At 45.0% G+C, this 16,231-nt stretch overlaps 1 protein-coding gene across 2 annotated transcripts in view; it reads left to right on the top strand.

Moving 5' to 3' along the window:
- KCMF1 (potassium channel modulatory factor 1) overlaps positions 1 to 15,380 on the top strand; it is a 78,433-nt gene extending 63,053 nt beyond the window's left edge. For both annotated transcript variants that reach the window (XM_045021966.1, XM_045021967.1), the window contains exons 5-7: positions 1,176 to 1,350; positions 5,782 to 6,064; positions 13,403 to 15,380. In XM_045021966.1, coding sequence (XP_044877901.1) covers positions 1,176 to 1,350; positions 5,782 to 6,064; positions 13,403 to 13,664 — 720 coding nt within the window. In that variant the 3' untranslated portion in view covers positions 13,665 to 15,380. The remainder of the gene's footprint in view (positions 1 to 1,175; positions 1,351 to 5,781; positions 6,065 to 13,402) is intronic.
- Positions 15,381 to 16,231: the final 851 nt, after the last annotated feature.

The following is a 16,231-nucleotide window of genomic DNA, read 5'->3' as shown; positions in this document are numbered from 1 at the left end:
CCTTTCCTTATTGCTCAGTAACTAAGGGCTTGGGGGAGAGGATCATTGAGGAGAAACATCTATTTCTTCAAGCAGTTGGCAGTTGAAAAGAAGGAGAGCTATCAAAGTCAAGGAGCTATTAAAACACTGCTGTGTGATGTCCTGATATTACTTTGCTACATTTGTATCTGAGCATGAGCTCTTAACACCTGTGGACTCTGGGAGAGTTAAGAATCCAGATCTGAGCTTTACAGTATTATCAGTTTACATCTAAGACTAATTCCCAAAATATTGTGCCTTTTGTCACCAAAAAGCAAGCGTGTGAAATCCATGGCTCCTGTTTGCACTCAGAATCCCTTAGTGGACACCTACATCATTTGGAAGATCTTTAGTATAGGGCTGTGATTAAAATACACCAGGATGCCTTTGTATGTAGTGTTGTTGTAGCTGTTTTGGTCCCAGGACATTAGAGAGACAAGGTGGGTGAGGTAATATCTTTTATTGGACTAACTTCTGTTGGTGAGGGAGACAAACTTTCAAGCTTACACTGAGTGTCTACACTAGAAACTTAAGTCGACCTCTATAGGTAATTACTGTAGTGGTTCATGTCCACACTACCCTCCTTCTGTTAGTGGTGCGCATCCTCACCAGGAGCATTTCCACCTACTTAAGAGGGGTTGCGTGGGGGGCTGAGAGCACGGGCTTCAAACGCAGCCCAGGAGTCCGATTGCCCCCACTCCGCACTCTTGGCTCCCCACTCCCTGCTGCAGCCAGGAAGTTTCTTGGATCAATGTTCGGTACTCAGTATCCAGAACTTGGGGATTGTAACTACCCACACATCTGTTGAGTACTGAACCAAACAAGCAACAGAGGTTCTTAAATTATCTAGAAAACACTTTTTTGATACAGCAAACAAGAAGTCTCAGAGGGAGGATTCTCTGCAGACGAGGAAGATAGTGAATATGAGAATAATAGTGACTCTTGGTGCAAATAACTATAGCAATCTTTGAGTTCCATGTACTATGGCACTACAGGTTCTGGTTGCATAGTTAAGATTGAATTGTTTTATACTTGACAAAGAAGTTGAATACCTGTATGTAGAATAGTGTGCTATCCTCACAGCCCATTCTACTGGTAAAGCTCTCGCATTTAACACACTATCAAACAATTTGGTATTTTCTTAACTGTTTGGTTACGATGAGTCCAGCGGTGTTCGGCATGTGCGTAGAATGTTTCACCCAGGCCGGGGTTTGGGAGGCCCTCGCGCACGTAGATCAAACATGCACTTTACTAGCAGTTCCACTGGTGGGCTTTCATCTTCGCAGAGTTCATATTCTCCAAGCAATAGGGAAGCTATGGATCCTATAGCTGGTAAGTCATCATTCCTTATTTTCCCTTTAGAGTTTTTCTCCACATGTAGTGACAAAATCCAAGAGAATGGCTGCTCTGCTTGTCCATATTTACTCTGTGTGTGTGAGCGTGCGCATGCACTAGGACCTTCTCCCCCTTCCCCCAAATGAGATTTTATTGATAGCAATGTGCCTTCTTCCAAGGTAAAGTTGAAAGTTAAAAACCCAGATTGTCATATGAGACAATGCTTCCAAATCTGAGTCTTAAAAAGTAGTTTTACTAAAAGTTCAGTAACAAGCCCCTGGTTGAGTTGAAGGATTGAATCTAAACACTCTGGTCCTTTACATTCCAAAGGTCTCCGGTCCAGTACCCTCAGACAGCCTACCTGCATGCATTTTTATATATTTTAAAAGTGAACAGTGTTTTGAAAATCCATTATCTACCTCAATGCTTCTAATTTGTATTTGTCACGTGTATAGAATTACTCATGGGGAAGATTAGGTGTCTGAATCTTTACTCCACACAAAAATGCTATACTTCAGCGTTAATCAAGATTAAATGAGCTACATTTTGATATTATTGATAAACATTACAAAATGTCGTCTGTTTGTATTCAGACTGCAGACTGAGTGGCAGACTTACTAATTTTAAAATAAATTTTCAAAGATTACTAAAATGACCTGTTGTAATTGTAATCATTTGGGCAGCTTCTGGTCAAGTTCAGAAGAGTTTGGGGAGAGGAAAGTCTCTTATTTTCAAGTTCCAAATAGACGTTTGTGGATTTTTAGGATGTACACGGATACCCTTTAAGTATTATTGTTCCATTTTATGATTCTGGGGGTGGGAAAAACTTGTCTATAATGAGATTGTGACATACAAGGGTATAATCCAGACTAATGTGCAGCTGTGTCACCCCCGCCCTGCAGCCTTGGGTGCCTTAGGGCTTGGCTACACTTGAGAGTTGCAGCGCTGGGAGTTTACAGCGCTGGTCATCCAGCTGTGTAGGAACAGCGCTGGTGTGTGGCCACACTGACAGCTACCAGCGCTGCAGTGTGGCCACATTTGCAGCGCTGTTGGGAGTGATGCATTATGGGCAGCTATCCCAGCGTTCAAGTGGCAGCAACGTGCTTTTCAAAAGAGGGGCGTGGGGTGTATTGTGACAGGGAGCGGGGGGGGGAGAGAGAGAGAGAGAGAGTGGATTTTTGGAGCCAACACTGTGTATTAGCTCCCTGCCTTGAAAATCAGAAAATTTTTCCAACCCCTTACTCTTAATTGCAAACAGCCTGCAGACCAGATAAGCAGCACGGACTCCCTCCCCCCCCCCCCTTTCTCTCATCAAACAAACACTCAACCCCTGTGAATGAGGTAGGCAGGGGGTTATCTCATTTGATTGTTCACAGTCACTTACAGATTGGTCACAGCAAACAGGAGCTGTGTTTGTTTAGATAAGCAGCTCCGGAGCTCTGAGTTCACAACAAAACAAAGAGAGGCTGCATAACAAAACAAAGAGTAATTTACTTAAAAGCATTCTGGGATATCTCCTAATACCCTGGAGGCCAATAACAGCACTGGTGTGTGTCCACACTTGACGAGCAGCGCTGGATCACCAGCGCTGCACTCGCTACACCCCAAGCAGACCAGGTGTTCAGCCAGCGCTGCAGCCAGGGAGTTGCAGCGCTGGATGTGCCTAGCAGGTGTGGACAGTTACTAAGTTGCAGCGCTGGAAAGCCTCCACCAGCGCTGCAACTCACAAGTGTAGCCAAGCCCTTACAGTGCCTTGCTGAAGGAGATCCCACCTGGGCCACTAACAATCAGCCTTCCAGCATGCAAGCCACATCCTGAGTGTCTGTGTGTAACTGCAGCCTTCCAGCCACACACAGGTTACACTCTGGCTCTTACCAGCTTGGGTTATCATTACAGGGTGACCCCAACACACCCCAGTCTTACATTTCCCCTCCAGAAATGTATGTCCTGTACTGCCCAGCCTTTTCTGGACAATACAGTAAAGAAAGATGGAAGAAAATTATGACCTGTAATATGAAAGGGCAGTAGAAGTTACTTAGAATAATTGCATTACAGTTTTGGTTTTTTTATCTCAAGAATTAAGGGCTTTTGTTTATTTTTGTAACCCACATTTCCATAGCAAAATGGGTAAATTTAAAAATAGCAATGTTAAAATTAAGTGAATCGAGTCCAGGATTCAATTGCTTGGAGCCACCCTCATGAGTTTGGAGAGTCCCCTTGTTTCAATCAGTGCAAAGTGGCGAGCATGCCTCTTGCTTCCAACTTCCAAAACCTTTCTGGGACTAGTACAAAGGTATAAACATTTCAAAGGGATAATTGTTTGCAAAAGACAAAATTTCCCTCCTCCCTCCCCAAACAAAACACAACAAATTAAGGCGTCCCACCAACTTTTCGAATGCACATAGGTTCTATCATAACATATGGGCAGTATTTTTTTTACACTGTTTATTTTTGAAAATACCTTTTTGTACAGACAAAACTCACCTCAGTTCCCACTCTGATCCCCCTAAAACTGAACAATTCCATATTAGCCCAATCCAAAGCCAGACATGTCTTTATCTAGGCAGGTCTTTACTAGCCTTGTAGCAGTAGGCATCTTTATTAGGCCAGTATGAGGGAAGTCATACGAACAACTGCCAGGCAAATATAAGTATATTATTTATCTGAATTCAGGGAAAACTAGTTTACTGCCTATCTTGTGACTCCATCAGAACTTACACAATGTACAGTATGGTAGAAATCTATGTTCTGAATTGGGGGGAGGGATAGCTCAGTGGTTTGAGCATTGGCCTGCTAAACCCAGGGTTGTGAGTTCAATCCTTGAGGGGGCCACTTAGGGATCTGGGGCAAAAATTGGTCCTGCTAGTGAAGGCAGGGGGCTGGACTCAATGACCTTTCACAGTCCCTTCCAGTTCTAGGAGATGGGTATATCTCCAATTATTACCTTTTTTATTAATATTCCCCAAAACTAACTTGACAGAAGTGTCATTTTTCTTTAGCACAGCTTCCCTTGTGTATAGCATGGAGATAGTGGGAGAGGGGGGAGAGCACCTATGAACTTACGCCAAAATTGAAATGGTTGCTGAGGCAACTCCCATTTTGCCTAGAAAATAACACTTTAGGGAACTAGAGTACTTGTGGCACCTTAAAGACTAACAAATTTATTTTAGCATGAGCTTTCGTGAGCTACAGCTCACTTCTTCGGATGCATAGAATGGAACACACAGACAGGAGATATTTATACATACAGAGAACATGAAAAGGTGGAAGTATGCATAACAGGAAAAGTCTAATCAATTGAGATGAGCTATCATCAGCAGGAGGAAAAAAAACTTTTTGAAGTGATAATTAAGATGGCCCATAGAAGGTGTGAGGAGAACTTAACATAGGGAAATAGATTCAATTAGTGTAATGACCCAACCATTCCCAGTCTCTGTTTAGGCCAGAGTTAATTGCACATCTACCAACGTGATATATGCCATCATGTGCCAGCAATGGCCCTCTGCCATGTACATTGGCCAAACCGGACAGTCTCTACACAAAAGAATAAATGGACACAAATCTGACATCAGGAATCATAACATTCAAAAACCAGTGGGAGAACACTTCGACCTCTCTAACCACTCAGTGACAGACTTGAAGGTGGCAATTTTGCAACAAAAAAACTCAAAAACAGACCCCAAAGAGAAACTGCTGAACTCGAATTAATATGCAAATTAGATACAATTAACTCTGGCCTAAACAGAGACTGGGAATGGTTGGGTCATTACACTAATTGAATCTATTTCCCTATTTTAAGTTCTCCTCACACCTTCTATGGGCCATCTTAATTATCACTTCAAAAAGTTTTTTTTCCTTCTGCTGATGATAGCTCATCTCAATTGATTAGACTTTTCTTGTTGTTATGCATACTTCCACCTTTTCATGTTCTCTGTATGTATAAATATCTCCTGTCTGTGTGTTCCATTCTATGCATCCGAAGAAGTGAGCTGTAGCTCACGAAAGCTCATGCTGAAATAAATTTGTTAGTCTTTAAGGTGCTACAAGTACTCCTGTTCTTTTTACGGATACAGACTAACACGGCTGCTACTCTGAAACTTTAGGGAACTGGCAACTGAAGATACCACCTTGTAGTCAGTCCATAATCTCTAGGAAATGCCCTTTCAAACGATTTCAGACTGAGAATTTCTTCATCTTAGTAAAGAAATGAATAGTATAAATGATGCTTTGAGCTTGGGGAATGGAATGTGTCTTAAGTGTTCCGTAAAGCACTATGCGCCCAGATGGCAGTCTGTGAGATAAGTAATGAAGAAGTATTTTAGAAAGAAATAAGAGCTGGGGATATTGATGCACAGGAAATACTTGTACTCTCATTTGTTAGTATCAATTTAAGCAAATTTCACCGTAGTACTTTTCTCTTCTTTGCAGAGCTTTTATCTCAGTTATCAGGCGTGAGGCGTTCTGCAGGAGGACAGCTCAATTCCTCTGGCCCTTCTGCTTCTCAGTTACAGCAGTTGCAGATGCAACTGCAGTTAGAACGACAACATGCGCAGGCAGCACGACAACAACTGGAGACAGCACGCAATGCAACCAGACGCACCAATACAAGCAGTGTCACCACCACTATTACACAATCTACAGCAACAACCAACACATCTAACACAGAAAATAGTCAGCAGGCTATCCAGAACTCCCAATTTCTTCTTACAAGGTAACTTATTCTAAAAACGTAATCCAATTACTTTATTACATGCACTATCCCTATTCTTGACCCATATTTGACAAGTTGCTTAAGCGCGTAGCTAACTTTAAGCCCATAAATTGTTGCATTAAGTTCAATAGGACTACTCATATGCTTAAAGTTAAGCACATGCTTAAGTGCCATGCCTAGTTGGGTATTTAATTGCAGCTTAATATCCCATATCCCCCAAATCTCCAATGCCCAACATAATTCGTTTAGCCAATAGGTGATCATGCAAAATGCATATGCTAGTGTTCAGCAGATCTGCAGGTGCCACAGAGTTCTGAATTGTAGACAATCGAAATCTTGGCAAAATGATTTTGCACTTTGATTTAGTACTAGTAATGGATGATCATCAGTAGGGCATTAGCTATATTTATTCTATTAAACATGCAAGTGCTTGGTCTGAATGCGATGTTTTTCATATAGCCTGTAAAACTGCACTGCATTATTCACCATCTGTTCCACACAAAAAGTTAGAATGAGGTTAAATATCATTTATATATCAGAGGGGTAGCCGTGTTAGTCTGGTTCTGTAAAAGCAGCAAAGAATCCTGTGGCACCTTATAGACTAACAGACGTTTTGCAGCATGAGCTTTCGTGGGTGAATACCCACTTCTTCAGATGCAAGTACATATCATTTATATGTACGCTATAAGAGTAATTTAATTTAGTTCAGTTTGTTTGTAATTGATATCAGCTGTTTTCCGTGGCAGTTAATCACTTAGGTACAAAATGAAAACACTGGTTGCAGAAACGCGAGCCATAATGAATGGCTTTTAACTGCTATTGCTGCATCCATGTTGTCAGGAGTAAAGATGAGACTAAAATGAAAAGCCAACCTAGGAACTAAAGTCAAACAGATGTTACTTGCAATCAGCTTCCAGCTTTTGCATACTGCCATGGAGAGAGCTCTCCGACCGCTCCTGTCCCAAGAAGTTGCCAGCAAGAGTATCCAGTTAGATTCCCTTCTGGGTGTAGGTGAGAGGCAGTCTCTCACATAACTGTGTTACTTTTTTCCCCACATAGTTGTGGGGTAGTTAAAAGTTTGCGTAGTCATAAGGTTTACAACCATTTTTACCACTTACAAATTCATTTTCTGCTGACTTTGTAGAGGAGTTGATTCTTACAGTTGTCCTAGCCACCACAGTGCTCAAAGTATAGCTGTGGAATTTTTGACTGGATCCCTACAGTATAAATGCAAACAGAAAAATTTTGTTTTATCTCATTTTAAACACCAGTGTTTGTCCACTTGTTGTTCCATGTTAACATTGTTCACTGCTTCTCGAGTTCTCTAGCATCAGTTTGAGAGGCATAAAGGGATGTTACTTTATAGATAATTTCCTGTTTACATTACTCCTTCCAGGAAAGTAAGAGCATTTCCAGTTATATCAGCCTATCAGTTTGAGCTCTAATGTAGAGAAAGAGAACCTGGAAAGTTAACATTAAATGGTATTTAACAGGAAATGAATGTTTCATCCTCAACTGGAGGTTGAATAGAGTTTCTTCTTCAAATGCTTGCTCATGTTAGTTCCATTCTAGGTGTGTGCGTGCCCACGTGCGTGGCCGTTGGAGATTTTTGCCGTAGTGGTATCCGTAGGGTCGGCTGTGACTCTCTCTTGAGTGCCGTGTCCATGTGTTGGTATATTAGGGGCCGCCGGCCCTACACTCTCTCAGTTCCTTCTGACCATCCATGGTGGTTAGTCAGAGCACCTCTTTCCCTTGCCTCGCGAGGGCAGGCGGTTCTTCTACTTCAGTCTTCAAGCCTTAAGACTGCTCTGACTGTAACAGATCTGTGCCTGTTTGTGACCTCCATAGCAGCTGCCTCAAATGCTTGGGGGAATGACCTGAGAAGAAGTGTTGCATCTGTAAGAACTTTTGTCCCAGAACTCGGAAAGAGCGAGACATCCATTTGAGGGCCCCCCTCATGGAGGCTGCTCTCTGCCTGGTGCCTGAGCCTTCCCAGCCAGACTCTGCCCTGAGCACCTCAGCCTCAGTGTGCAGCGCACCCCTGGCACCAGGCTCTGCCTGTCACTGCTCCCTAGCACCGCCTAAGAAGAGGTGGAAGAAGAATGACTCCCCTGCACCAAGCAAGAAGGGCAAAGGACCCAGTTCGTGCCAACTGCCCACACCAGAACCACATGGGACCTCCTAGCCCACTGAGGGATTCGCATTGACTCCAGGGAGCAGTAACGGACCCAGACTGGTGGCAGTGCCAAAGCCCTCCCAGGCTGTCCCAGCGTGCAGAGAGCAGAGGCCTCTACCAGCACTGCCGTCATCGTGTGTGCCGCAAGTCAGTCGTAAATGGTGAGGGCAAGCGAGTCATAAAGACCCCCCAGAGGGTGGGTGAATGATGCCTGTCTCTGGAGATGAGACAGCGATCCCCGTCTCCACTCCCGAAGTCTCTGTCTTCTGCGGGACGTTCTACATTGCCAGCACCACGGTCACGGTTTCTGCCCTCTCCATGCTGATTGTCCAGAGGAAGGCACCGGTCACCATATTGCCAGCACCAATCATCCTCCTGCTGGCTGTCTCTTCAGCGCAGGTACCTACAGTGGGAGCGGTCTCTGTCCCGCCCTGGAACCGATCCTACTACTCAAGGCACCTGTCTCCCGTGGCTACTGTTAACCATGAGGCACAAGCTTTGATGGCCCCTCTGTGGTCACCAAAAGGTGTTTCCTCCGGTTCAGAAAGGGAATTCAGCCCTTCACTGTGACAGCACCAATGTGAGTGGGCACCTGAGGCTGCGTCGACCTCTGTGATGCCATCGTGGCAGCAAGGCCAGTGGCTGGCACAGTGGCCCTACTGGAGCCTGTGATTCCGATGCCTCAGTCAGTCCATTCCTCGGCCACCACCTCAGAACAGCAACTGGTGGCACTGAGCTTGGTGTGTGTAGCACACTTGGAGGCCAGGGTAGAGGAGCATGCGCCCACCCCGAAACCCTCTTCCCACATTGGGGATGATCCATCGGGGCCTCCCCTAGTGACCCAGTCATCATCCTCATCCCGAGATAAGGTGGTGGCTGGCCCCTCCTGCGCGAGCCCACCAGGTGATTTCAAAGAACATCAGGCCCTGCTTCATAGGGTGGCTACGAACTTGGGATTGGAAGTGGAGGAGATGGCCGAACAGGCGGACACCCTTCAATTCCAGGTGGCCAACCACCAGGCTCTCTTGGGGAGGTACAACTTCAACTTATGCGACTCCCTCCATAAGTTCAAGGACTCACTGCCCCAGGAGTCGGCCCAGGAATTTGGGGCCCTGGTGGAGAAGGCTACAACAGTTGTAAGGTTCTCCTTCCAGATGGCGTGGGACGCGGCCGATTCAGCAGCTAGGGTGGTCTCGTCGATGGTGGTCATGAGGCGCAGTTCCTCAACCGACTTCATCCCTATTGTTTGGCCTGGTCACAGGTCACCTTGGACCGTTGAATGCTAGAGATTGTATCTCAGGGCTACACCCTGCCGTTCTGGGCCTCACACACAATCTCTTTTCAGGGACCCTTCTGACAATCAACTCCTTATTCAAGAGGTTGAGAACTTCATGCAGCTGGGGGCAGTGAAGGAGGTACCCTGGGACATGAGGGGAAAAGGGTTCCACTCCTGTTATTTCCTAATCCTGAAAGTGAAGAGGGGGGTCTAAGACCCATTTTGGACCTGAAGCGCCTCAACAAGTCTCTCCAAAAAGTTGAAATTCCGCATGGTCTCCCTGGCCTCCATCATCCCCTCCCTGGATCCAGGAGACTGGTACGCCGCCCTCGATCTGAAGAACACTTATTTCCATATTTCTATCTTCCAAAGTCACAGACGATTCCTCTGTTTTGTGGTGGGCGGTCGCTATTTGCAGTCACGGCGTCGTCCTTTGGTCTCTCGTCTGCCTCCAGGGTGTTTACAAAAGGTATGGCACCAGTGGCCTCTTTCCTCAGGCGTGGAGAAGTTCAGGTCTGTCCATGTCTCGATGATTGGCGCATCAAAGGCAGATCTCGGAGTCAGGTGTAAAGAAGCCTTGATCTTGTTTGTTCCACCTGTCGTGACATGGGCCTGTTGATAAACAAAAATAAATCAACCTCCAGGCCTGTGCAATGAATAGAGTTCATTGGAGCGGTTCTCGACTCCACACGAGCCAGAGCCTTCTTTCCGGTGGCGCATTTCCAGGCCATATCAGACCTAATCTCCCATGTGAAAAACTGCCCGCTCAACACTGCTCACACCTGCCTGCGGTTGTTAGGCCACATGGCCGCATGTACGTACGTGGACCAGCATGCCCAGCTCCATCTCCAGCCACTGCAGGCGTGGTTGGCGTTGGTCTACATCCCCAGCAGTCACGATCTAGACTGGGTGATCAGGGTACCGGTTCACATCCAATCATCTCTAGATTGGTGGCTGAGCCCCAAATCACTGGTGGAGGGAGTTCCCTTAGCAGCCCTGTCCACATCGTTGACCCTGGTTTCTGATGCATCGGACCTGGGATGGGGAGTCCACCTGGGCAAACTCAGCATTTAAGGCTGCTGGTCGTGGAGCAATCTGTCCTTCCACATAAACGTCAGGGAGCTCAAAGCGCTTCGCCTGGCTTACCAGGCTTTCCTGCCTCACATGAAGGACAATATCACAGCGATGTAGTACATCAGCAGGCAGGGCAGGGCCAGGCCAGGTCGTCAGCCCTTTGCCAAGATGCTCTTTGCCTTTGAGACTTCCGTGTGCGGCATACTGTCCATCTGGTGGCCGCACATCTGCCTGGGACCAAGAACATGGTAGCAGATCACCTCAGTAGTACCTTCTCATCTCTCCACGAGTGGTCGCTCCACCCGGAGTGGTCCATGTGATCTTCCGGAGGTGGGGGACTCCCCAGGTGGACCTGTTCATGCCTTTCTGCTCCCAAGGTTGGGGGGGGGGTCTGATGTATGCCTTCCCCCCCCCTTCCCCCGGTGCTGCTAATCTACAAGGTCCTTATGAAGGTCAAACAGGACAAGGCAAAGGTGATCCTGATAACTCCTGTGTTGCCTCAGCAGCACTAGTTCAGCAAGCAGATGGACCTTTCGCTAGCCACCCCGCTGCAGCTGCCTCTCTGGCCGCATCTGCTGTCCCAGAACCACGGCAGTCTTCTGCATCCAAACCTGATGGCGCTGCACTTGACAGTGTGGCTTCTGCATGGCTAAATGCAGAAGAACTGGAATACTTGGTCCGGGTCCAACAGGCCCTTTGGGTAGCAGAAAGCCCTCCACCAGAGCTACCTACCTGGCCAAGTGGAAGAGGTTCACAGGCTGGACCTTGGACCAGGGTATCCAGGCTGAGCAGGCCTCACTGCAGGCTATCCTGGATTATCTTCTGCACTTCAAGCTCCAGGGGTTGTTCTTATCATCGATCAAAGTCCACTTGACCGCTATTTTGGCCTTCCAGCCTCTGCTCCAGGGCAGGTCGGTCTTCACTTACGACATGACAGTCCGGTTTTTGAAAGGTCTGGAGCATCTCTACCCTCATGTCAGGGATCCCATCCCTCCCTGGGACCTGAATCTTGTGCTATCGCAGCTCATGGGTCCTCCCTTTGAGCCTCTAGCTTCCTGCTCCCTTCTCCTCTTCTGAAAAGTTTCTTTCCTGATCGCAATAACATCCGTCCGTAGGGTCTCTGAGATCAGGGCGCTTACTTCAGAGCCACCCTATATGGTGTTCTAAAAGGACAAGGTCCAGCAGTGGCCTCATCCAGTGTTCCTGCCCAAGGTAGTTTCATACTGGCCAAGACACATACTTACTTGTCTTTCCAAAGCCTCATAAATCGGAAGAGGAGTGCAAATTGCACACCCTGGATGTGAGGAGAGTGTTTGCCTTCTACATAGACAGGACCAAGCCATTTCGTAAGTCAACGCAGTTGTTCATTGCAGTGGCAGACAGGATGAAAGGTCACCCAGTGTCTGTGCAGAAGTTTTCATCCTGGATCACAGCCTGCATCTGTTACTGCTATGACCTGGCAAAGGTGCCTCCACCAGCGACCGTGACTGCCGACTTGACTAGGGCGCAGGCTTTGTCGGCAGCCTTCCTGGCCCAGGTGCCGATTCAGGATATCTGCAGGGTTGCTACCTGGTCGTCTGTCCACATGTTTGTCTCATTATGCGCTCACCCAGCAAGCCTGAGACAATGCTCGCTTTGTGAACTCCGAGCCCGCTTGTGAGTCTCCTAGAATGGAATCGACATAAGCAAGCACTCAAAGAAAAAACGGTTACCTACCTTTCGTAACTGTTGTTCTTCAAGATATGTTGCTCATGTCCATTCCATGTCCACCCTTCTGCCCCTCTGTTAGAAGGAACTGAGAGGGCATAGGGTTGGCGACACTGGATATATCACAGCATGGGTGCGGCACTCAAGTGGACGCTGCAGCTAACCCTATGGAAACTGCTAAGGCACAAATCTCAAACAACTACGCACGTGTGCACGCATGCACCTAGAATGGAACGGACATGAGCAACACATCTCGAGGAACAACAGTTATGAAAGGTAGGTAACCAGGTTGTTTTTATGTACATTAGATATTTTATTACATTTTAGGTGAGAATAGAAGAAAAATGCAGTAAACAAAGATGTCATTAATAATTACTACTGCTTTAGAAAACATTAAATTTCGGGGTGGTTCTGTAAAAAAGGCCCATCATCTTTGTGTGATTCCAGCTCTCTTGGGATGCTCGAGGCATTGTAATATACAGGCCTTCTGGATTTTAAAGTTCCTGTTACTTTTTTCATCTTTTGGCTTCCAAGTTGATACATTCTCCTTTGCAGCATTTCCTTGGATTCTGTCTGCTGGAAAACTATGGCAGAAACTTGAAGTTTATATCAAATAAGTTATTGCTGTCATGCTGAGTTTTACCTGTTACCAAAAAATCTGACCTCCAGAGATCAAATGTATGTGACATAAATTAAAATCTTTTAGAAATAATCAAAGGGCTGGTATTTACAGACTTTGCAGTTAGACTTTCAGAGGGTGTGTAGAATAGAATATTTTTACATTTAGTGGTGCAAGTTGTCATGTTGTTTGCATTCAGAATTTAATTTCTCCATTTTATCAATCCAGTCTGTGCAGACTGTTGTGACTTTAAACAGAAAGTTTTTGAAATGTCTATTTTAGCTGGATCAGGTATGTCAGTCATTGTCAGATCTGTCCGCCTCCACAGCAAGATAGCTGTACACGTACTGGTTCCCAAGCTGTGGTCACAAACACCTTCCAGAGTGTGTCAGTCCAGCAGATGAGAGCATTCTTGCTGTGTAATGTCTTCAGCCCATTGGGCTTTTATCAACTGCCTGTCTTGTGTCTCCCTTCACTGTTGTGCAGGTTGAATGATCCTAAGATGTCAGAAGCAGAGCGTCAGTCAATGGAAAGCGAACGGGCAGACCGTAGCCTATTTGTTCAGGAGCTTCTACTGTCCACTTTGATGCGGGAAGAAAGTTCCTCCTCAGATGAGGATGAGAGGGGGGAAATTGCCGATTTTGGTGCTATGGGCTGTGTAGATATTATGCCTTTAGATGTTGCTTTAGAAAACCTAAATTTAAAAGAGAGTAATAAAGGAAACGAGCCTCCTCCACCTCCTCTTTGATGACATCCCACTTCGCAGACAATGTCCTCTGTGCTGTATTTGCCAATGAAAGTGGACAACTACTATCTTGGGTTTGTTTTGGTGATTGTAATTTCAGGTCTGTCACTCTTGTTACATTGTGTACATTCAAAAGGAAGAGAGAAAAGATATATATGATAATCATTTCCACTTAACTAATTTTTACTTCTAGCAGGTAAATGTAGGTTGCAGTGCAGAGGAGAAACCTCTGTGTTCTGTACCTTGACATGCAAAAGGCTCTCCTAATACTCCACGTTCAAACTGAAGAGGAAAAAATGAAAAATCTCTAATGAAGCTGCTGTGTGTATTTATGAATATTAATGAATAAAAACTGCTTGGATGGTTTACCTTAACTACTGCATGAGGTTTTTTGCAGCGTGCATGAGTTTTAGTGACCTTGTCATTTAAAAAATTAAATACAAGGAGTAAAACTATAAAAAACCCAAAGCTTTTCCCATTATTCAAAGGTTACATGACAAAAAGGTTTGTGTTCACTAGCAGTTTGTAGCCATGAAATAGCTTTTGAATAATATGTGACTGAATCACCTATTTCTGTGTGCTTCCGGCACATAAAGCAAGCTCTGCAGTGGGATATATTGTTGTTTCCAGGGTTTGGCATTTTGCTATATGTGACTATTATGTTGCCATATTAGTCATCACGTCCATGTGGAGTTCAGCTTCTCTTTATGCATCTGTAGGAGACACAACAGTAATGCCACTGCTGGAATCTACTGCAAAAGGCTTTTGTGTGCCCTAAAATCAAATCTTGTTCATCTTTGTTTAAAGTTTTTCCTTTTTGTGGTTGTTAAAATTTTTCAACTGTTAAACTGTTTTATTCAGGTGTAGATGATTCATTTATTCACTGTCTTTAAAAAAAAAAAAAATTAACCTGGATTATGTTGTCTTAGTTTTAAAAGCGTTCACAGTCTCAATCATATTTTTGAGTTATTTATGTATTTGCTTCATAGTTTGCAGAGACTTGTCAGTATCAGGAGAGCTTGAGGATTTGACTTCCCAGATTTTGTCAATATATTACAACTGAATTCTTAATGCTAACTTTAGCACCTTTTATTTATTATTTCTCTTTGATTATTTTTCTGGCATAAAAAAAAAGTAAAGAGCCTTTTAATTGAATCATGCCACCTACATGCCTATACTATTAATCCTATATGTAAAAAAATGTACAGTGTTTTTTGTGCATAGACTTTCATAATAGCCCCAATGCAAAGACAGCAGGGGTTTGGTTTTTTTGGAATGTAAAGTTAGACTATAAAGACAAAAGTGCACACAGCTTCTGATAAATTTAAAATAGGCTTATACTATAATCATGTCTCTTTCCAGTTCTCTAACCTCGCCCACTTTCTCTTTCTCTGTATCTTCCATTCCTGCAGCATTACAAGCATTTTAGAATAAAATTACAGACTTGAACACCAGCTGGTGTTCTCAACAGAACTGTGACGTGTATGCTAATCTAAAATAACAAAAAAACCACCCCACAGTTTGAAGTTTCAGTTTCATTCTCATTTTCTTAATCCTCAGATTCCAAGTATTTCCAGCCAGTACAGTACAACTTTGTTTTCGTTCAGTCTCTGCAACAGAAAATGTTTTAAGGGAAATTTTACACCAGTCCTCTGGTTATACTAGGAGTTACCCCTGGTAGGGATTTTTTTATTGATTATTGAGGATTTTCAGAACCAATTTTCAAGCTGTAGTCTTTTCAAACACATCTTCTGCACATTACAATAAGACACACCGTTCAATAAAGCATTTTCAAGACTGTTGTTCAGTTGATTTTCTTTGGTGTTGGTGCATTATCTGACAGTTTGATTCAGATTTCATAGAATCATAAAAGATTAGGGTTGGAAGAGACCTCAGGAGATCATCTAGTAGAACCCCCTGCTCAAAGCAGGGCCAACCCCAACTAAGCCGGGCCTTAAAAAACTCTAAGGATGGAGATTCCATCACCTCCCTAGGTAACCCATTCCAGTGCTTCACCATCCTCCTAATGAAATAGTGTTTCCTAATATCCAACCTGGACCTCCCCCACTGCAACTTGAGACCATTGCTGCTTGTTCTGTCATCTGCCACTACTGAAAACAGCCTAGGTCCATCCTCTTCGGACTGTAACTACTGTCTACAAGGTCAGTTCAACTATCCAACCAGGGGCGGCTCTATGCATTTTGCTGCCCCAAGCACGGCAGGCAGGCTGCCTTTGGCGGCTTGCCTGCGGGAGGTCCCTGGTCCTGAGGATTCGGCGGCAGCCTGCAGGAGGTCCACCGAAGTCGCGGGACCGGCAGACCCTTTGCACGCATGCCGCCGAAGGCAACCTGCCTGCTGCCCTTGTGGCGACTGGCAGAGCGTCCCCTGTGGCTTGCCACCCCAAGCACACGCTTGGCGTGCTGGTGCCTGGAGCCACCCCTGTATCCAATACAGCTTATATAAGACAAAAACATACCTTAAAACTGTGCAATTGTTTCCACAGTGCATGTACACGTGAAATTCTTAAGGATGTAATTTTGCTTCACTTACCAGAACATCCAGTGTATAAA

The sequence above is a fragment of the Mauremys mutica genome, chromosome 6 (genome assembly GCF_020497125.1).
Source record: "Mauremys mutica isolate MM-2020 ecotype Southern chromosome 6, ASM2049712v1, whole genome shotgun sequence".
Classification (NCBI taxonomy): domain Eukaryota; kingdom Metazoa; phylum Chordata; order Testudines; family Geoemydidae; genus Mauremys; species Mauremys mutica.
The sequence above is the reverse complement of the archived record's forward strand: the minus strand, read 5'-3'. Positions and strand labels throughout refer to the sequence as shown.